Source organism: Pelobates fuscus, chromosome 7 (genome assembly GCF_036172605.1).
Source record: "Pelobates fuscus isolate aPelFus1 chromosome 7, aPelFus1.pri, whole genome shotgun sequence".
Classification (NCBI taxonomy): domain Eukaryota; kingdom Metazoa; phylum Chordata; class Amphibia; order Anura; family Pelobatidae; genus Pelobates; species Pelobates fuscus.
This window is the reverse complement of record NC_086323.1, coordinates 161,690,288-161,712,095: the sequence shown is the minus strand read 5'-3', so window position 1 is coordinate 161,712,095 and position 21,808 is coordinate 161,690,288. Positions and strand designations below refer to the sequence as shown.

Sequence of the window (21,808 nt, the reverse complement as noted above, 5' to 3'; positions counted from 1 at the left end):
GAATTCCGTACCATGGCAGCAGAGGGTGGCTGGAACAACGAGACTCTTGTGGCTGCCTTTGCACAAGGTCTCTCCGATGTGTTTAAAAATGAGATTGCAGCCAGAGAATTACCTAAAGATCTCGAGGAACTGATATCATTTGTCACCCTCATTGACATCAGACTCCGAGAGAGATCCTCATCCAAGGAGCGCCTGCGGAGGCCTCTTGTAAATTTGACACCGAGCTTTTCTTGCCCACCCGAACCTCCCTCACCTCCCTTGCCTCCTGGTCCGGAGTCCTCTGTCTGTGTGGAGCCAAGGCGGTTAGGCTTCTCACGCCTCTCGGCCGAGGAGAGAGCCTTTAGGAGGAGGGAGGGCCTGTGCCTATACTGCGGACACCACGGTCACATGTTAAAGTTTTGCCCGATCCGTCCGGCAAAGGGTCCGTACCCAAGATACTGTCAGGGGCAGATCTTGGGTGGTCTTTCTGCAGACCCAGAGATATGTGTGCACAAACCCTTGGTGCCTGTTATCCTCTCCTGGTCTGATTCATCCATTGAAACCCGGGCGTTACTTGATTCTGGGGCCGCAGGCTTGTTTATAGATTGTGCATTTGCAGCAAAACACTCTATACCCTTACAGTCTCGCAACTCCCCACTAGCCTTCGAAGCCATCGATGGCAGACCAATACAGCCAACCCACGTGACCCAAGAAACCGTGCCCATATCTCTGGCTGTAGGGGCTCTACATCATGAGACGACCCAATTCCAGGTCATTTCCTCTCCATATTACCAGGTTGTTTTGGGATACCCTTGGTTACAGAAGCATAAACCCACAATTGATTGGCGCAAAGCTGAGATATTATCATGGTCCCAGCAATGCACATTGTCCTGTCTCCAGAAACCGGTCAAAGTTTTGGGCGCATGTTCTGCCTCTTCCTTACCCGCTGAGTACCAAGAATTCCAAGATGTATTTGACAAGGGTCAAGCCAGCGTTCTGCCACCACACCGTCCGTATGACTGTGGTATCGAACTCCAACCGGGTACCAATCCTCCCCGGGGCCGGATTTACCCACTGTCTGTAGCAGAAAATCGAGCCATGGAGGAGTATGTTACCGATGCACTGTCTAAGGGTTTTATTCGGAAGTCATCTTCTCCTGCCGGGGCCGGCTTTTTCTTTGTAAAGAAAAAAGATGGCGAGTTGAGACCCTGTATCGACTATAGGGGTCTCAATCGCATTACTATTAAGAATGCCTACCCCATTCCATTAATCACGGAATTATTTGACCGCCTCAAGGGAGCAACGGTCTTCACCAAACTTGATCTGAGAGGGGCATATAATCTCGTCCGGATAAAAGAGGACCACGAATGGAAAACCGCATTTAACACCAGGAGCGGCCATTACGAATACCTAGTAATGCCCTTTGGTCTTTGCAATGCTCCGGCGGTTTTCCAAGAATTTATAAATGACGTCCTGCGAGATATGCTGCAGCAATGTGTGGTGGTTTATCTTGATGATATTCTGATCCATTCCACATCTCTCGAGAACCATCACGCAGACGTTTCTCGTGTTCTACAGAGACTTAGAGAGAATAGTCTGTTCTGCAAATTGGAGAAATGTGAGTTTCACTGCAAACAGGTTACATTCTTGGGATATGTTATCTCAGATATTGGATTCTCTATGGATCCGGAGAAACTTTCGGCTGTACTTAAATGGCCTCGACCTACGGGTCTTCGCTCTATACAACGGTTTCTGGGCTTCGCCAATTATTATCGGAAGTTCATACGCAACTTTTCTTCCTTGGTTAAACCTCTCACGGACATGACCAGGAGAGATGCTGATCCACAGCATTGGTCACAGGAAGCCATTACTGCCTTTGAGTCTCTCAAAGTCGCCTTTGCTGCTGCCCCTATACTGGCACACCCTAACCCTGCCTTACCATTCATTCTTGAGGTCGATGCGTCTGAGACAGGAGTGGGCGCCCTCCTGTCTCAACGTCCTAACCCAGAGAGTTCCAGGCATCCGTGCGGGTATTTCTCGAGGAAATTGAACCCGGCGGAATGCAACTACCAGATTGGTGATAGAGAACTTCTAGCCATAATTTTAGCTCTCAAAGAATGGAGGCACCTTCTTGAGGGTACTTCAGTGCCAATCCTCATACTCACAGACCACAAGAATCTAACATATCTTTCTGAAGCTAAGCGACTTTCCCCCCGGCAAGCTAGATGGGCTCTCTTCCTATCAAGATTCAATTATGTGGTTTCTTACTTGCCCGGTACAAAAAACATCCAGGCTGATGCCTTGTCTCGACAGTTCTCCCCTCCATCTAGAGAGGAGATAACCCCTACTCCTGTGATTCCTCCGGACCATATACTGGCAACCATCCGTACTAACCTCACCTCACCCCTAGGCGAGGAGATTCTGGCTGCACAAAGTAATGCTCCTCCAGAGAAACCTAATGGCCGTTGTTTTGTACCTATTAACCTCCGTACGAAACTATTGAGTACATACCACGACTCCAAAGCAGCTGGACATCCAGGCAAAAACCAGTTTATCTGGTCCGTATCCCGGCAATTTTGGTGGCCTAGTCTCCGTTCGGATGTCACCGCTTTTGTAGCTGCCTGTCCTGTGTGCGCTCAAAGCAAAACCCCACGACGCCCTCCAGTGGGTCTCCTGCAAACCATACCTAATGGTGAACGACCCTGGACCCACTTGTCCATGGATTTTATCGTAGATCTTCCGGTCTCTCGTGGCAATACAGTCGTTCTCATGGTTGTTGACCGATTCTCGAAGATGTCGCATTGCATTCCCTTGAAAAAACTACCAACTTCCCAGGAACTTGCAACAATTTTTGGTCGGGAGATCTTTCGTTTGCATGGGTTACCCAAAGTGATAGTCTCAGATAGGGGTAGCCAGTTCGTGTCCAGATTTTGGAGAGCTTTTTGTACGCAAATGGGAATTCAGCTTTCCTTCTCCTCGGCCTACCACCCGCAATCCAATGGTGCAGCGGAACGAGCTAACCAAACACTGGAACAGTTTCTGCGTTGCTACATTTCTGACCACCAGAACAACTGGTCTGATCTGCTACCCTGGGCGGAGTTTGCCCACAATAGTGCGATTAATGCCTCCTCCCGGCTATCCCCGTTCCTGGCAAACTATGGATTTCAACCGTCCATGTTGCCTGATACGTTCTTGCCACAGGAGATACCGGCATTGGAGGGACATCTCAGGGAACTCCGTTCCACTTGGGTGCAGGTTCAGAGTTCTTTGCAACGCGCAATGCAGAACTACAAACTCCAGGCCGACCGCAGACGCCTTCCTGCACCTACCTATCAGGTCGGAGAGAGGGTCTGGCTGTCTTCCCGCAACCTACGCCTCCGTGTTCCCTCACAAAAACTGGCACCCCGATACGTTGGGCCATTTCGTATACTTCGAAGGGTTAACCCTGTAGCTTACGCACTTGACCTTCCTGCTAACATGCGCATCTCAAATGTTTTCCATGTTTCCCTCTTGAAACCGTTGGTTTGTAATCGCTACACCAACTCAGTGCCACGTCCACGTCCTGTTCTGATTGACAATCATGAGGAATATGAAATACGCAGCATCATTGACTCACGGGTCTTCAGAGGACAGATCCAATACTTGGTGCACTGGAAAGGATACGGTCCAGAGGAACGCTCCTGGGTTCCAGCCTCTGATGTCCATGCACCATCCCTCCTTCGTTCCTATCACGCCCGCTTCCCCATGAAGCCCGGACCCACCAACAGAGATGGGGGGAATCGTTGAGGGGGAGGTACTGTCAGGGTTTCTTTGCTGTTTCAAACAGCAAACCTTTCTGTTTCACTGATTGAGTTTGCAGCTGCAATTACTATGAGCTGCTTCTGCTTGTTGCCACGGTTACTCACCTGTGAGTAGTAATCAACCCTGCTGCTAATCAGTTCTGCCTATTTAAGCAGCTAAGCCCAGAACCTCCTTGCCCTTGCGTGGTTTCCTGTTTCCCAGAAGTCTCCTTGTTCCTGTGTTTCCTGTTTGATCCTGGTTCCTGACTCCGGCCTTGTTCCTGACTCCGCTGCTCTCCGTGCTCCTGATCCTGGCTTGTCTGACTACCCGCTCTGGTGACTGACCCCTGCTTGATTCCTGGACTTTGCTTTTGTTTATTATTTTGTTATTTATTAATAAAGGTGTGTTTGCATCTACTTCTGTCTCTGTCTGGTTCCTGGTCCCTGACAGGTGTTCGCTTCTCTCTACTTGTCCATTTCATTTGGGCTGTGATTTAACATGGCCATCTTGCTCCCAGGTTTTTGGTGCAGCATTTCCGGGCTGCTTGGGGGTGGTCTCCCTGGTGCTTGGTAGACCAGAAGGCTCCACCCATTCTCCCCCCCTGCTTTTTTTCCTAAATGATAATGGGATCCTATTAGGGGACACTGTTTGGTCTGTCTTTATTGGTGGTGGGTTGCACACATCAGATTACACACTGTAGGTGGCCATGGTTGGGCCCAGACCTAGTCCAGGGGCTGTTCACTCATCCACCATGTCTATCTTCAGAGGATGACGACCAAGACTTTCCTTGCTCCCTAAACATTTTAGATGGCAAACGGGACATTACACTTCGGCTAAGGAGCCCAGGAATGTGGCCAAGCACCTGGAGTCGTCTTATGTCTGGGTGAATGAGCCCCATTTGGCAGATGGTGGCACCGTTACAGGAGTCTGCCTCAGGTGGTGATGCAGATGTTATCCTGGATACCATGGGCAATAAACTGTTTGACTTCTGCTGCATCTGGAATCCAAGCTCATGTGATTAGGCCCCTCAAGACCACCTTGCCTGATGTATGCATTTATGGCTCAGAAAGCCCCATGAGAAAGAGGTTTGCAACTGGGTACTGAAAGCTTACGTCCAGTTTTGTCTGATAAGCTTGCCATGACTCCCGAGTTTGACCTTTATGGCTCGGAATGGTCAAGACTCACCCAAGGGTCTGGAGAGGAGTCTTTAGTCGGCTCCTGGACACTATGGGCCCCCTTAAACATATTCTCTATCTTGCAGATTATGTCCTCTCTAAGGAGGATGATGTTATTGATCTGCAGTCTGTGCAGGAGTTGGCACATGACACGAGGGAATGGGCTCAGAGTTGCTTCTGTTTGCTTGGAAACTCTAATGTGGCACTTTCATCTAGGAATAGGAGGGCGGTTTGATCCGGATTGATAACAAATTATCTGACTTAGCTCCAAGCACAGGGCATGCTCTTCAGAGAGGTGTTCATCAAAGAGGTACGTTCTAGAATTTTGTTCCCCACCACAGCAGTTGCTACCTCCACTTCCCATCCAGTTCTCTGGAAACAAGGCTTGCCTTATCAACCAGGAGGTCAGGGCCCTAGGACAAAGGGCGCAATCCAACCTGTGCCTGGTATGGCAATCTATCAATGGTGCACTACTTTTGCAACCCATAGGTGATGTATACCTTAATTACCAATTTTGGCTGAACCAGTCCTGCTTTCCGGACCTATTGTATCTGTTGTGTGAGTATTCTTTGTCTTATGAGGATCCAAAGCGGAATGTGCACCCTCTCATTCAGGATGGCCGACTCCATCTTGTGGCTTGGACCCTTACTGTGGTTCATAGCGGGTCAGCACCTTTTTCACAAGCAGCTAAAGATTTCTTGTGAAACTTGTTGGCCCCAGGTAGTAGACAAGGCTTTTTGTCAGCATTGGATTACTGGTCTCACTGTTGTCTGGAAAGGGGTCATAATCTCTTTACTACCCATGTTATTGCCATTCTGAACTTTTTGTCTCATCATATCGGTCAATTTACTATTGTGCTTTCCGACATTCCAGCGGCTCCCGTCCCTGTTAAGATGGTTTCTGATCATAGCATTCAAGTGTTTTGTCCGCCTGGCTCTAACTATTGTCATTTTGAGGGACATGGACGTCATGTTCCCGGAGAATGTTTGTCTTTCTCTTCGTCAACTTTCAGTAAAGTTGCCTCTCCTTTTATGTTTGGTTGTATTACGTTGGGTCTTGGATGTTCGGGCTTTCGATGATAATATTTTTTCCTTTTCTTCAGAGGTCATTACATTTCAGATTTCCCGCCACACGAAATCTAATTCTGAGTCTGTATCTAATCATTTTTTTTCAGCGAAATCCAACTTGTGCAAGTTTGTGGTACTACAAGAATATTAACGGCTCTTTTGCAGATTTTTCTCTATCTGGTCAACTCTTGATCTCTTATGTCCATCTGCACAGACTGGTCTCTGTTACTAACGTGGCTCGTGGGTACGATAGCTATTATCATTAATGGGTGTGGACCCCTCCTTTGGTGCTCACTCTGTTTGAGGAGTTTTGAGCGCGTAATTGCAGCATATCCTGCTTTCGACTGATTTGTATCGTGAGGCTATGTTTTTTAACTCCTGTCAGGGTAAAATTGAAGATTATGCTAGCTTTATTGGTCCTATAATCTTAATTTGAGTAATTACAGGAGGCGAGTAATTTTCTTCCCTTATCCCTTCCATTTTGGTTTCTCTCTTCGTGTTTCTCAGGTTCCTTTTTAGGTTTAATTATCATTGATTTGCCTGTCTGCTTTATTCATGGTCGCATGATTGCTTTGAGATTTGAGTCGCATATTGCACCACGTTTATTGTACTGGTTTTATTTTGTAACTGTTATGTTGCTTTAATTCAATCTGATATAAGCATGTGCTGTGCATGGAATAATTATTTGAGTTAATTTCTAGCACTGACTACTCCTCAAGTTTCTTTAGGTTTCAGTTTAAAGGAACACTATAGTCACCTAAATTACTTTAGCTAAATAAAAGCAGTTTTAGTGTATAGATCATTCCCCTGCAATTTCACTGCTCGGTTCACTGTCATTTAGGAGTTAAATCACTTTGTTTCTGTTTATGCAGCCCTAGCCACACCTCCCCTGGCTATGATTGACAGAGCCTGCATGAAAAAAACAACTGGTTTCACTTTCAAACAGATGTAATTTACCTTAAATAATTGTATCTCAATCTCTAAATTTAACTTCAATCACATACAGGAGCCTATTGCAGGGTCTAGCAAGCTATTAACATAGCAGGGGATAAGAAAATCTTAATTAAACAGAACTTGCAATCAGGGCCGGACTAGGATAAAAATTCGGCCCGGGCATTTTTTTATCACACCGGCCCACTAAGAAGGGGCGGTGCAGAGAGGGCGTGTTTTGTCGTCACTAACGACAAACACGCCCCCTTCTCAAAGTGCAGGGCAGACCATGCGCAGAGCTCTGCTAAAGAGCTCTAGCATGAGAAAAAAGCCCTGTATTTGTTCTGCACAGTGCAAGCAAATTTAATAACATGCTTGCACTGTGTTTCCTTGCAACTTGTCTCTGGTGTCTCTATAAATGGATACCAGGAGACAAAAATGCCAGGAAAGAGTATCGTGCTGTGTTTGGAGCCTGCTTGTGGGATTGTGTGTGTGTGTGTATAGAGTGAGCTGATTGTGGTGTGGTATTGTGTAATAAGGTCGGTTTTAGTCGTGTTGTGTTTGTGGTGTAATGTAATGCATATGTGGCTAGGGTCTGTAAAGAATGTGTGTATAGGGGATGTAGCAAGTGTGTGCATACAGGCTATAGTGTGTGTGTGTGTGTGTATATGTGATGTAGTGTTTGTAGAGAGTGTGTGTTTAGGGGTGTAGTATGTGTTTGCTTACAAGGAATCTAGTGTGTGTATAGGGTATCCAGAGTGTGTATGTCAGGAATGTAGTGTGTGCGTGTGTGTATATATATATATATAATATATATATATATATTTGGAAGTATTGTGTATGTGTGTGTTGGGGAGGTTCGGTGTGTATGTGAGGGGTGCAGTATGTGTGTATGATGGATGCTGTGTGTGATGTGTGTGAGGGTGCTGTGTATGAGGGTGCTGTGTGTGATGTGTTTTGTGATAGTGCTGAGTGTGATGTGTGTGAGTCCTGAGTGTGATGTGTGTGAGAGTGCTGAGTGTGATAGTGCTGTGGATGCTGTGTGTGATGTGTGTGAGGGTGCTGTGTATGAGGGTGCTGTGTGTGATGTGTGTGAGAGTTCTGTGTGTGATGGGTGTGAGAGTGCTGTGTGTGAAAGTGCTGTGATGGGTGTGAGAGTGTTGTGTGTGAAAGTGCTGTGATGGGTGTGAGACTGCTGTGTGTGATGGGTGTGAGAGTGCTGTGTGTGAAAGTGCTGTGATGGGTGTGAGAGTGCTGTGTGTGATGGGAGTGAGAGTGCTGTGTGTGATGGGAGTGAGAGTGCTGTGTGTGATGGGAGTGAGAGTGCTGTGTGTGAAAGTGCTGTGATGGGAGTGAGAGTGCTGTGTGTGATGGGAGTGAGAGTGCTGTGTGTGATAGTGATGTGTGTGCTGTGTGTGAATGTTAGAAGGGATTGAGTGTTGGGGGGGTAAAATAAATAAAAAAGTATGCATTATGTCCCCCCCTCCCTTCTTACCTTTAGCCTGGGAGGGGGGGACCGGCATGCTGGTGAGTGGGTGGGGGGGACCGGCACTCCGACACCATCCCTGGTGGTCCAGTGGTGAGTGAACTCTAGCCTGAGGGCTAGAGTTCACTCTCGCGAGATCCGGTCGTTGCCATGGCAACGCGCCGGATCTCGCGAGAGGAACCCGGCGGAGCTGCAAGATAGAGCTCCGCCGGGTCCTCTACCTCCCTCCCCAGCCGCAGGTCTCTCCAAGGGGGCCGGTGAGGGAGATCTATGATCTCCTCACCGGCCCTTCATTGAAAACAGCGGGGCCGGCGCTCGGATAGTGCCGGCCCTGCATAGACCGGCAGGGGAGATCCTGGGACCTTCCCCTGCCGGCCTCGGCCCATGGCCACCGCGGCCCACCGGGTGCCCGATGGCCAGTCCGGGCCTGCTTGCAATAAAGAAAGCCGAAATAGGGCTCTCTTTACAGGAAGTGTTTATGGAAGGCTGTGCAAGTCACATGCAGGGAGGTGTGACTAGGGTTCATAAACAAAGGGATTTAACTCCTAAATGGCAGAGGATTGAGCAGTGAGGCTGCAGGGGCATGTTCTATACACCAAAACTGCTTCATTAAGCCAAAGTTGTTCAGGTGACTATAGTGTCCCTTTAACTTCCAACATCTTCTTGTTTTGAATGTCATACTCATTGGAATTTGTGTTTTTCCATTTGTTGCCTGTTCTAGTTTCGCATCAAGAAAGAGGAGGTGCGTAGCTCACTTGGTTACTTTGTTTCTATGTTAAATTTCTTTGCTGCTGTAGAGTTTACTAATTAAGGATAATGCAAAATACTCGCCTCTTGTCATTACTAAAATTAAGATTATAGGTACACCAAAGCTAGCATGATCTTCAATTATTAAAAAGAATATATTATTTAAGAATATAGAAATATTAAAAAAATGGAGGATCTTTTTTTTAGGGCCCTTGTACCTTTAAATACCTCAGAATATCTGCTCAGCATGTTCTCCTTTGGAATACGAATGTTCCTCATCATAAGAAATCCGTTGTCCACATTCTCAAAAGACATTTTTGGCCCAATATCTCCAACTGTTATACCTGGTGGAAGTAAAAATATCATACATTAATAGATGTTTAAAAGGAATCTATAGTGTTAGGAATACGAAGCTGTATTCTTAACACTATAGTGCCCTTTGTTCCCATGATCCTTCGTTCCCCACCCCCTGTGGCACACAAAGGGTTAAAAATCCTTTATTTTCTCACCCGATTATAGCATTGATTTCCCTCGGCGCTGGGTTGGCGCTCCACCTCCTCTGACGTCATCAGATGGAATTCTCTGCTAGAATCCAGGAAGTGCCTCTAGTGGCTTTCTGGTAGACAGCCACTAGAGGCAGTCTTAGAACTGTAATGTAAGCATTTAGGGAACAGGGAACACTGCACCCAGACCACTTTAATGAGTGGAAGTGGTCTGGGCAGGGTCGTACCTAGAGCATTTGGCACCCAGGATGGACCCTATGTTTGGCACCCCCCTATCCCCTTAAAAATGTGAAGAAAAAAAACAAACAAAAAAAATACATTTTTTAGAATGTTTTCAAGAATATTTATTGCACATAAAAATTGTGCACCCCCACTCAAAAATCTGCACCCACCCTACACATCAAATTCATACCCTCCCCTTCATGCACATAAACACCCTGCACCCCATCACATAAAGTTCATACACCCCCTACACATAAAAATTCTGCACCCCACTACACAAATTCATAAACCCACCCTACACATAAAAACCCTGTACCCCCTACACACAAAAACCCTACACCAACTTCACAACATTCATACACCCCTTCACATAAAAACCCTGCACCCCCTTAACATAAAGTGCATATCTTCTTAATAAAAAAAAAACCTACACCCCTTAACATAAAGTGCATACCACCCTTTTTTAATTAAGGGGGGTACACTGACCTGCTCTGCTCCGACCACTGGTGCCTCCCGTTCTGGAGATCCGTGAAGGCGGCAGCGGCGCACGTCGGCCTCACATGAGCATCACATTGCGCGACGCCGCAACACACCTCCCCATGCTCCTCCATATTAATGCAGTCAGTGCTGTAAAGTGCGGCCGTAAAGGCGCCGGGGCCCGCACGATAATAATTGATGGGGAGTGACTTATGACACTGGCAGTCATGGCACCCCCCTAGTGAGTGGCACCTGGGCGGGCTGCCCCCCCTTAGTACGCCACTGGGTCTGGGTGCCTATATTGGTAAGATATACATGATTAGGCTGTGCTAAATTGCAGTTACTCTTTAGGGATACTGAATTGACACATAAACCCTGTAACAATAAGCTGTAGTGGTTATGGTACTTGAGGTGTCCCTTTAAGTGAGTATATTGCTCTGAAGTGATAGTTTACCTGGTAAAGCAGAGTGGTCTTTTAGGCTCCGAACTTGCACGATGAAAGGATGCATTCCGTAATTCTTATCTTTGATGATTAGCTGTGCCAAGACAACAGCATGGGTGCATGACTTACCCACTGTGAAAAGGAAGTAAACATTCATGAATGAACTAGAACTATAGTTGTAAGTTGCCTTTGCTTTTTTTTTTTAATATCCCCCACCCACCCCATGTAAGCAGTATTTGACAATAATTTAAAAGCCTTGTATTTTTACCTATTTGGTACACTCTGACTGTGAGCCAAAAGAGTGTGAAAATATATGACATATCAGGACCAGGGGTAAGCAAAACCCAAATACTTCTTCCAAAGGATCATAAATCTAATAAAACAGAACTAAAAATATTTAATTATATACCCTTGGTACTGCCCTCTCACATAATCAAAGGGTTTCCTCATTTCCCTTTCCTCTCTTTCAGTTACTCTCTCCTCCTTTTTATTCCTTCCCTTCTCTGCCTCGATTTCCTTTCTGGTTCCTTATTGCTCCAATGTTTAGTGAAATGGTTAACCTCCTGACCTAATACAATGGTCTAATAAGCTGTTTACATACATCTATTGTTCTGTCCTTTATAGCAGTGCTCCCCAACCTTTTTATCGCCGCGGACCGGTAAACATTTGATAATTTTTCCGTGGCCCGCTTGTTTTGATTTAATAAGACAAAAAAAAAAAACAGTCACATATATTAAAAAAACACGCAGACACATACATAGTCAGAAAATCACAAACACAGTCACATAAAGACATAGACTCAAAATTGTGTGTATGTGTGTGTGAGCGGTGCAGTGTGTATGTGAGGGTGGCAGTGTGTGTGAGAGTTGCAGTGTGTGTGTGTTTGGGGCGGTGTGTGTATGGGGGGCAGTGTTTGCGGGGCAGTGTGTGTAGTGTGTGTATGGGGCAGTGTTTGGGGGCAGTGTGTGCAGTGTGTGTATGGGGCAGTGTTTGTGGGGCAGTGTGTGTAGTGTGTGTATGGGGGCAGTGTTTGCAGTGTGTGTATGGGGCAGTGTTTGGGGGCAGTGTGTGTATGGGGGCAGTGTGTGTAGTGTGTGTATGGGGGCAGTGTGTGTAGTGTGTGTATGGGGGAGTGTTTGTGGGGCAGTGTGTGTAGTGTGTGTATGGGGCAGTGTTTGTGGGGCAGTGTGTGTAGTGTGTGTATGGGGGCAGTGTTTGCGGGGCAGTGTGTGTAGTGTGTGTATGGGGCAGTGTTTGTGGGGCAGTGTGTGTAGTGTGTGTATGGGGCAGTGTTTGTGGGGCTGGGTGTGTAGTGTGTGTATGGGGCAGTGTGTGTATGGGGGCAGTGTGTGTATGGGGAGTAAGGAGGGTAGGGAGGCTTTTTTTTATTTATTTAATTAAAAATAATATATTGATGTCCCCCCTCCCTTCTTACCTTTACTGGGAGGAGGGGGGACATTTCTTAGTCCCTGGTGGTCCGGTGGGGATTCCCTGGTGGTCCGGTGGGGATTCCCTGGTGGTCCGGTGGTGGTGAGATGAACTCTAGCCCAGTTACAGGGCTAGAGTTCACTCTCGCGAGATTTGGAGCGTTGCCGTGGTTACCGCGGCAACGCTCCAAATCTCGCGAGAGGAGGACCCGGAGGAGCTGCAGGTAAGAGCTCCTGGGTCCTCTCTCTCTCCCCTGCCGGCTGCCAGCACCGTGCCTGCGGACCGGGGAGGGAGATCTCTGATCTCCCCTCCGGTCCGCAGGCACATTGCAGGGCTGGCACTTGGGCAATGCCAGCCCTGCATTAGCCGGCAGGCTCGCACACCCCTGGGCGGCCCGGTACCGTTTGATCCACGGACCGGTACCGGTCCGCGGCCCGGGGGTTGGGGAACACTGCTTTATAGGCCTCCTAATTGCATACGTTTCGTCTTTGAATGTTACTATGAGTTGACACTGTTTCACTTTGGTTTGTTATAATTCCACATTATCTAAATTTATTTGCATGATCTGTGTATATCCTTATACAATTGTGTACTTGTTCTTTATATTCATAAACATTTATTGAACATAAAAATACCTTGAAAGGTGGACCTTTATACATACATATATATATATATTTATATATATATATATATATATATAGAGAGAGAGAGAGAGAGAGAGAGAGAGAGTTAATACAATGTTAAACATGTAACGAGAATATACCCCAACACGCAGGATTCAGCTAAACAGAAGACAACACAGAGGGGAGATACGTCTACCGGACCTTAGAGTGGCCGGATTCGACGTATATAGGAGAAGTACAGAGTCAGGAACGATCCGAGGTCAAGGGCACAAAGAGACAGCGTAAACTAGGACTAGCCGGGGTCTGGTACACAGTAAACAGCAAGCCGGCAAACAGAACAGATAAGGATAAAGAGATAACGTAGTCAGAAAACAAAGCCAAGGTCAAGTACGAAGGAACACAACTGAACACAACAAGCGCTAAAGGGAACTGAAACAGAAACCACGATAGGGCAAGGAACCAAGGGAAAAAAGGTGAGTATAAATAACTAAACATCTATTTTGATTGGTCCCTGTCATCTCCACGCCCCCAAAAGGTAAGTGTATGGGGAGTGTGGCATGACAGGGACCAATGGGAGGCCTTTTCCAATTTAGGCTCCCACTGTCCCTTTAAGAGCGCGCCCGAGACCCGCGGCGTGCTCTTAGAGTCAGGCGGGACACGTGAACGCTTCTCGTGGTCACTGCCCGCCTTCCTGTTCCTGCCTTCGGATGAGCCGCGCGCGGCTCGTGCAGCAGCAGGACTGCGCACGGCTCGAACAGAGGACCCCGGCCGGCCCCTGGAAAGGGTAAGTACCGCTACAAAACACAAATCTGCACACCAGTCAGGCCATAAGACTTGCTCTTCCCACATAAATCACAAATCTGCAGTGATGTTACAACCGCAAAAGGATTATGGGTAAGCATATGCAAATTAGTTTAACAAAGAATCACATTTTTGCCTCATTCCATTTTAAACTTGGATTCCTTATATATATCTATATCTATATATATATATATATATAACAGCCTAGGGTTAATCTCATAAGAGCAGACATTAGACTGTTAGATTAGGACCTGCCTAAGATGCGGTGCATTGACGTTGTGGCAGGCTTTTACAATGTATGATCCTATAATGTAACCCCATTATTTTTAGGTGTTTAAAAAACAAACAAAAAAAACTAATACAATCTGTCAACATTGAAGTTGCTGTTTAGTGCACTGGATCTTGTGTAATATACACACAAACATATATATTGATGGTCTGGCGAGTCACCCCTCCCACCACTCCCTCTATTCATATCACCCTCTAAGGTGGGCCCACTTTTATTACAGGCCTACTGCTTTGTCGTTCTGGCACACCGACTGGTGTCAATTTGAATATGTTTATTGGTTATAATATGTAATGTTACCTTTTTCATCACGGCTATATTGCCCTGACTACAAATATATATATATATATATATAGCATTATTTATTTTATTTATTACTCCTAAGAGGAGTTCTGGACCGATAAAAATTTTCAATGCTCTGATTCACTCATGATCTATTTTTTTAAAGTGATATTTGTTCGTCTATGATGATATTGATCACATTCAATTAAACAAATACTGAAAAAAAGGAATGTGTTAGAAGCTTATTTTTTTGTTCTTTTTGTACTTATTTTATTGACCAATTTATCTGTGCCCTAACTTTAAACGTACAACTTCATATATGCCTTCTAATAAAGGAAGATTGGGCCTGACGCACTTCCTTCATTACTACCACGCTGTGCAATTAATGCATTTTCAACAATTACATGCCCCAATCTGGCGTTACTCTTAGCTATTCACATAAGGGATAAGATCCTTTACAAATTCCCTATTGTTAACTCCCCCTCTCATCTCACACCACTGCTTTGTAACACTCTCTACCCTCCTGGGATGACACCACAATTATTTGCAAGATTCAAGGTCAATGATTTGTCTCAATATTTTAATTTCTTCTAACAAAAAGAGGTCCCACAAACAGCATGAGATTTTTTTTCTCAGATACTTTCAGATCCAAAGTTTCCTTAACTCCCCTCAGAACATCTCAACAGTACAAAACCCACTGTATACAAACAAAATTGCCTAGAAATAACAATTCAATCATGTCAAATATCAGAGATCTATTTCCAAATAGTCCTCGAGTCGCATTTACATCTAACACCTTAACATTCGTGTCAGCTTAGTAGAGGCACTTGTGCCCCCATGAGAAAGCCCTGGACTGGGCCAATATGTGAACCACAAAGAACAGGCATTTAATATGCCTTTTCAATGTATCTAACCCCAGTGCAACTATTTAAAATGCACAAGATAGCATTGGACACGTGTTTGAAGCACTGTGGAAATAGGGGCACTTATATTCACCTCTGGTGGAATTGCCCTAGCCTTAAACAACTGTGGAACGTGGTGGCCAATCTGGTGTTGCAATTGCTTCAAATAACAACACCACTAGATCCATAGGTTTGGTTGTTATCTGGACCTTTAATTACCTTACTAGAACTCAAAACAAAATGCTAGCAAAGATTGAATTAGCTACGAGACAAGATATTGCTGAACAATGGGGAAATAGCCCAAACTCCCACTATGGCAATAGTCCACAAGAAAGTGAGAGACGCGGTAGAAATTGACATACTTACAGCTTTTATCCACGAAGCAAAAAAAATTCCACAACATTTAGGACCCTTGGATATCATATCCAACTTCAACATCCTACATTGAACCACACCTTTTTTCTATAGCCTTAATTTAATAACTTAATACTTCTATCTCTTTCTATCCTTTTCTTATGTTTCCTGTCTGTCTTTTGCACATTGTGGGTTGTTGCACATATGCCGCCCTTTTCCCAAGAAAGTATATTTATAAGTATTCTAGTGGTGGGACAGGTTCAACAACCCAGTTGGCCCCTTCCCAAGTTATTCCTGCCATGGTAGTTTTTTTAAAATCATCTCAGTATCAAATTGCATGGTAGTAATGGAATAAGAATGTACATGGGGGTGCACAAGACCTTAGAGTACAATGTTTGAGCATCATTGACAATATGTATTCTAAATTTAAATTCTGTTACATTATGTTATATTTCCTTTTTCTTTTCTGTTATCTGAATTTATATTCCCTTTATTCACGAATAAGGTTATAAACATATGCCAATTATCAACTGATGTGATGACAATTTAAAATTTCTAAATAAAAGAATTAAAAAATATATATATATTTTATTAGCTTACTGTCTCCAGGCCACCATTTAGTAGCAGTTATTTGAGGAGTGTTTATTATAAATTCTTGTGTCTTGTTGTCAAAAGTTGCTGTTGTTTCCAAACCACGGAGATATGTTCCTGCAGATGGAAAATTAAAACAAAAGTCAAATTTGAACAAATGTATATGTAATTACAGCCAGTAGATACATAAACAAGAGCAATCATATTTTTTGGTGGGGAGAGTTGCTCTTTTTCTCACTTGAATAATGCGCATGAAGAATTTTCTGAGTTATGCAGTGGAGGTGATTAGAAAAACACTTAATTAGCTCAATTGGCACTACCATTTTCTCTAGGTTCCCCATGCTTGCATGTTTTCTACAGTCACAGGCTGAATGCAAAGGATCATGGGGCTTTTACATTTAGCATAGGAAGTCAATCATCCTTGCATTTGAGCAAGCACAACAAAAACTAAATTTAATTAGGTATAGGTATGTGTCATTTCTTCTGAAGTTACAGTACATTTTATAGGACAACACTGCAATTTATGATTGATACTATAATCCCATTAATTTTTAATAGAACACTCCAAGCTCTATAACCACTTCAGCATGCCGTAGTGGTTATGGTGCCAGGAGTATCCTGGCGCTCCTGATTGTATGTAAACAAACTATTTTTAGAACGGTTTCATATTATTTCCCATATTGTCATTTTATATCCCCTAAACGCATACACCAAGGTCTTTTACAATGTACCATTAGAGATATTGAGGACCAAACCAAGTGTTTGATAATTTTGTATATCTGCCCCTGTCCAAATGATAAGATAATTGCGTGCACGCTCCCAAAGTAATTTCACACCAGACACAAGTTTCAGGTTGATGAAATGCTTCAGGAATCTTTAATCCAGGGGGCCGGTATGCCCCTTATAAAGCAGAAATACATCATATGCATAATAACAGAGAAAATACATCAACAATTGGTTAGGTGTAAAAGGGACACTCCAGGCACCCAGAGCACTTCTGCCCATTGGAGTGGTCTGGGTGCCAACTCCCACTACTCTTAACCCTGCAACTGTAATTATTGCAGTTTTTTATAAAGTGCAATAATTACCTTGCAGGGTTAACTCCACCTCTAGCGGCTGGACGTCCTCACGCTGTGTGAGCACCTGCAGTGTCGCTCTTTTCCTCATAGGAAAGCATTGAAAATCTTTTTGCCGCACATGCGCATTAGGTCTCCTTGGCCGGTGGGCGGGATCAGTCTTGCCCACCAGCCGACGGAGTCAGTAGGTGGAGCAGCGCGGAGGAGGAGGCAGCGACGAGGGACATCGTTGCTGCCTCAGGTAATGACTGAAGGGGTTTTTACCCCTTCAGCAACTGGGGATTGGGGGGTGGGAGGGAGAGGGAACCTGCAGTGCCAGGAAAACAGATTGTTTTCCTGGCACTGGAGTTTTCCTTTAAGTTGTTCATCTAATGCATAGCCTACAGGGTGTGATATCACTGTCATCATGCAGTTCTCCCCCACATTCCAGCGCCATCTTGTAAATTGGGTGGTTAGTCCATGGGAGGGGTAACTCCTAGTATCCGGTTTTGAGCAGTTAATGAACACAGGAGGGGAAGGGTTGTTCTAGCAGCCGAGTTAACACAGTAAATAATGAACGCAGATGCACAGAGTAAATAGGCATTTTACTAAAGTTAATATTCTGTCCACAACAGAGATATCTAAGTTTTAGTGCACTACTCTTTCAACAGGCTAGCCATTTTCTCTATTTAACGTTTATAATATAATATTTCTTTAACAGGTTAATTTCACACTCCCTTTTTAAACAGTCTTCTATCCTCTATTCACTGCTCGTTTATTGAGTCTGGTTGACTTCTTTGTTTGATTATCTAGCATTGGTTTTCTCACTTTGTCCTTCAACCACACCTCCAAACCTTCGTGTCTCTGTCCAGACTAGTGTTCCAACTAAAGCTCTCTGGACTCCCTATTTGGATTTCCATGACTACTTGCTTCTGCTATTTCCTAATATTCGGACGGATATTTGGCTGACCCGGCACTACTTAAACTATGATTTCCTCTCTAACACTTGGACAAATACCACAACTCTTCTCCAAATCCCCATAACTATTATATGCTTTATCTGGACTGATATCCGGCTGAATTGGACTTAATTATTTATTACTCTTCTCAACCGGATGGATCTAAAGGCCACAATCAAGGCTAACCCTAACAGACAAACTCTGGTAGATGACACTGGCTATAACCCTCACTAGATATCGTTTGCTCCAAGTCATATTTACTAAACTTTGATTTCTTATCACCACGGTAATTACAAGGGTTTTCCAAGTTTAATCATACCATTGATATTGCCTCTCCTGAAAATTAAAGGTCAAAATAAATCTGTTGAATATTTAATGGAAAAAATAAACAAAACAACTCACTGCAATTGAACCCATCATTTTACTGGAGAAAATATTTTGTTGATTGTAACAGTTTGACTTCTTAACTGGGGTCCACCAAGTGCCACCTCTTAACTCCTCTAGAGCTACAGGAAAGCCAAAAGCTCTCTTCCTGAACCAAGACCCAGCTGATGCTCTCAGCCAATGAGGTAGCTCAGGAGAGCTAACAAAGTCTTCTAAACATGACATTCCAGATCTTCTTCTGTATGCACGGAGCAGCCCTAGGTAAGAAGTCTTATTGTTCCAAAACCGTTTAACTACACACCGCAGGGGGTGCCAGGGCACTCCTTGATTCAGAACCACTACAGGGTACTATAGTTGTTATGGTGCTTGAAGTTTTCTTTTAAGTACAGCCTACATTAGTGGAAAAAAAACCATTAACAGCACAGTTGTAATATGCATATTGTGTATGTATATTGCTACCTTGTTGGAATATTATTTAATCAGAAATAGCAGTCAGATGGAAACTAAAAGAGCTTTCTCAATCATGACATCTGTTTATACTCTCTGCAAAATGAAAACAAACACTTTTTAGATTTAGCCCATCATAATAAACTGAGATCCTTTTAGAAGGAATAAAATCACAAAATAAACATTAGGTAGGTTACATGTCAGAGCCCCCTCTTCATTCTTCATATATGGAAAATAAATAGGAACAAGCAAATTTATAGAAATTCATAGTTTTGAAAACCCCTGTCTAACCCCTTGGCGAATCTTATCCATCTTATGGGTAATCCTGCTCTGCTGAGAGTTTATAGAGAAAATATTAAAATATCATAAGTTTTTGTATAAGAATTCACAGCTGTATTAAACTGTGGGTGTCTTTACAAATATTGTGAGATTTATTATATTAATATTGTGATATTACCCCTTTAACCCCTTATGGACCAAACTTCTGGAATAAAAGGGAATCATGACATGTCACACATGTCATGTGTCCTTAAGGGGTTAAATTACATCAATATTTTATGGAATCAAATATTTACATATGTTTTTTAACAATTGCGTTGCCGATGATGATGATGATTGAATAAGCTATTTCAGAAGTTTATAACTTCAACGGACACTCCATTGATAAATCAATTTTTACATTGGGGGTATATGTAAAATAAATGCTTGCAAACAGCTGTGACCTGTCTGCAAGATTTGGCAGCCCTCCCCTCTTTCCCTGACACAGACTTTCAGTCAGTCAGGCTTCTCAATGCACTTGCTCTATGCTTAGATCATGGAGAGACAGCTGAAACAGTGTGTGGTGGGATGGCCTGTTTGACTGACAGGCAGCCTGGCTGACCTGCCAATTATTTTTATCCCCATTGTTGCAATTTGGATAACTAACCTGCACCCTTCTATACCCATCCCACTGGCATCCTGATTCCTAGGACACCAATGTTGAGGGGTATGGTTTAGGTGGTTTTGTGCTTTTTTTTTTTTTTCTCAAGAACATTAATTTTCTGAAACACACAAGACCTTTAAAAAAACAAAACAAAAATAAAACAAGCAAACAGAACGTACCGTGTCCTAGCTCGGTCTGTGCATAGGTTCCTATAATATTATAATTATTGGCAAGCACGGCCCACTTTGCAATTTGTTCATCTGTGCCCAACGCCATAACAGACTTTAGAAAGACACCGTGGACATTAAGAGCCAATTCTCCTGAAAGTGATCTGTAATCAGACACAAATGGAAATTAATTCACGGAATGAGGCAGAAAATAACATACAAGATACAGAGTTCTGAGTATCAGACATTTTTAGTGTGATCTGTCAGGAATTCACAGTGCAAATTCAAATCTAAGGCCAAAGTAACTACACTGGAAGCATAGCTGACTTGGCTGAGAAAATGTAATCTTTGACTACTTTAGCCTTAAATTTTAGATTAATTTTGAATTGCTGATAATTCTCACTTTGGTGTAAGTTTGTAAGGTGTCCAAACTTTTTTGCTCGGAATTACTTTGAGTGGAAAACATCCAAAGACAAGATGTGACAACTTTAGCTGTTAAAGTTTGTTTGCAAAATATAAATTTAAACTGTGAATTGTGGAGGATTACAGTTACAAATAGACAAGCTGTGAAAATAGTAGTTTACTATCCCCCTGGTGGTATATTTCAAATGTAATCTCATGGAGTAAAACTCTGTTAGGCACCAGGAAATGCCTCTTATGGCTGTCTGGAACACAACCACTAGAGGTGGACTTTACCCTGCAATGTAAACATTTCAGGTTTTTGGAAACTGACCATTGCAGGGTTAAACAGACAATGGCACTGCACCAAGGCCAGTTCAATTAGATAAAGTGGTCTATGTGCCTATATTGTCCTTTTAAGACTTTTCAATGTGTGCAGCTGTTTTGGCTGCTGGAAAAGGAGCAATAAAAGGAAAAAAAATATGACCCGTGTCTCTTAAGACAGTGAGGAAAATGCATACCTCTTTACTGTCCTAATTTAGGAGGGACAGTCCCTATTTTAGTCATAAACCCCTCTGGCCCTCTTTTCTTTAATAATGTCCCTCTCTTCTTGAAGCCCCATATGGTTGGTGTATTCTGGTTTTGTGCTGCCCTAGGCATGACAAAACTTGGGTACCCCCCTCCCCCTTAGAAATTTCTATTCCTGACGGTCACGTGCCCTCACTGATGCATGCACTGACATACTCTCACTTACACAGTCATTGTAACACACACTGTTTACCCAACACAAACTTTCACTGAAACACACATTCACAGTTACCCACACATTCACCGACACACATATACACTGACACTCACTGACAAAACACGCACACATACTCAATGACAGACATACACTCAGTGTCACACACATTCACTGAGACACACTCTGTGACAGCTACACACACTGACACACGCATACACCCTCACTGACAAACACATATATACACACTCTAACTCACTAACAGACACACACTCACTAACAGACACACACACACTAACAATTTTTATTTTTTTTGTTCATATTTCAATCCACCCAGCGTTCCTACCTTTTGGGAGTGCTGGAGTGGATTCTTCCCTGGGGTCTAGTGGGCTGGTTGCAGCTCTGTAGGCACAGCAGGTGGTGAGGGAGCTCTGATCCTCCTGCTCGGCAGACAAGGGAATGGTGGAGGCAGGCGGTGAGGGAGCTCTGATTCTCCTGCTCAGCTCCCTCGCGCACCTCTTAATGATGCTGGGGTTGGAGTGATGTCATATTCCGGCTCCGGGATCACTGCGGTGGGTGCAAGGGAGCAGAGCAGGGGAAAGCTCAGGTGAGATGCCTGCCTTAGCAGATGCCAGTCACAGGAGTCCCCAAGGTGGCC

At 44.1% G+C, this 21,808-nt stretch overlaps 1 protein-coding gene across 1 annotated transcript in view; it reads right to left on the bottom strand.

The window, feature by feature from the left end:
* The window catches only part of ACOX2 (acyl-CoA oxidase 2), an 81,498-nt gene that overhangs the window by 41,976 nt on the left and 17,714 nt on the right, over positions 1 to 21,808 (bottom strand). Inside the window, exons 3-6 of the mRNA XM_063426862.1 lie at positions 20,022 to 20,173; positions 16,085 to 16,192; positions 10,821 to 10,940; positions 9,393 to 9,508 (exon numbers count right to left, since the gene is read on the bottom strand). Coding sequence (XP_063282932.1) covers positions 9,393 to 9,508; positions 10,821 to 10,940; positions 16,085 to 16,192; positions 20,022 to 20,173 — 496 coding nt within the window. The remainder of the gene's footprint in view (positions 1 to 9,392; positions 9,509 to 10,820; positions 10,941 to 16,084; positions 16,193 to 20,021; positions 20,174 to 21,808) is intronic.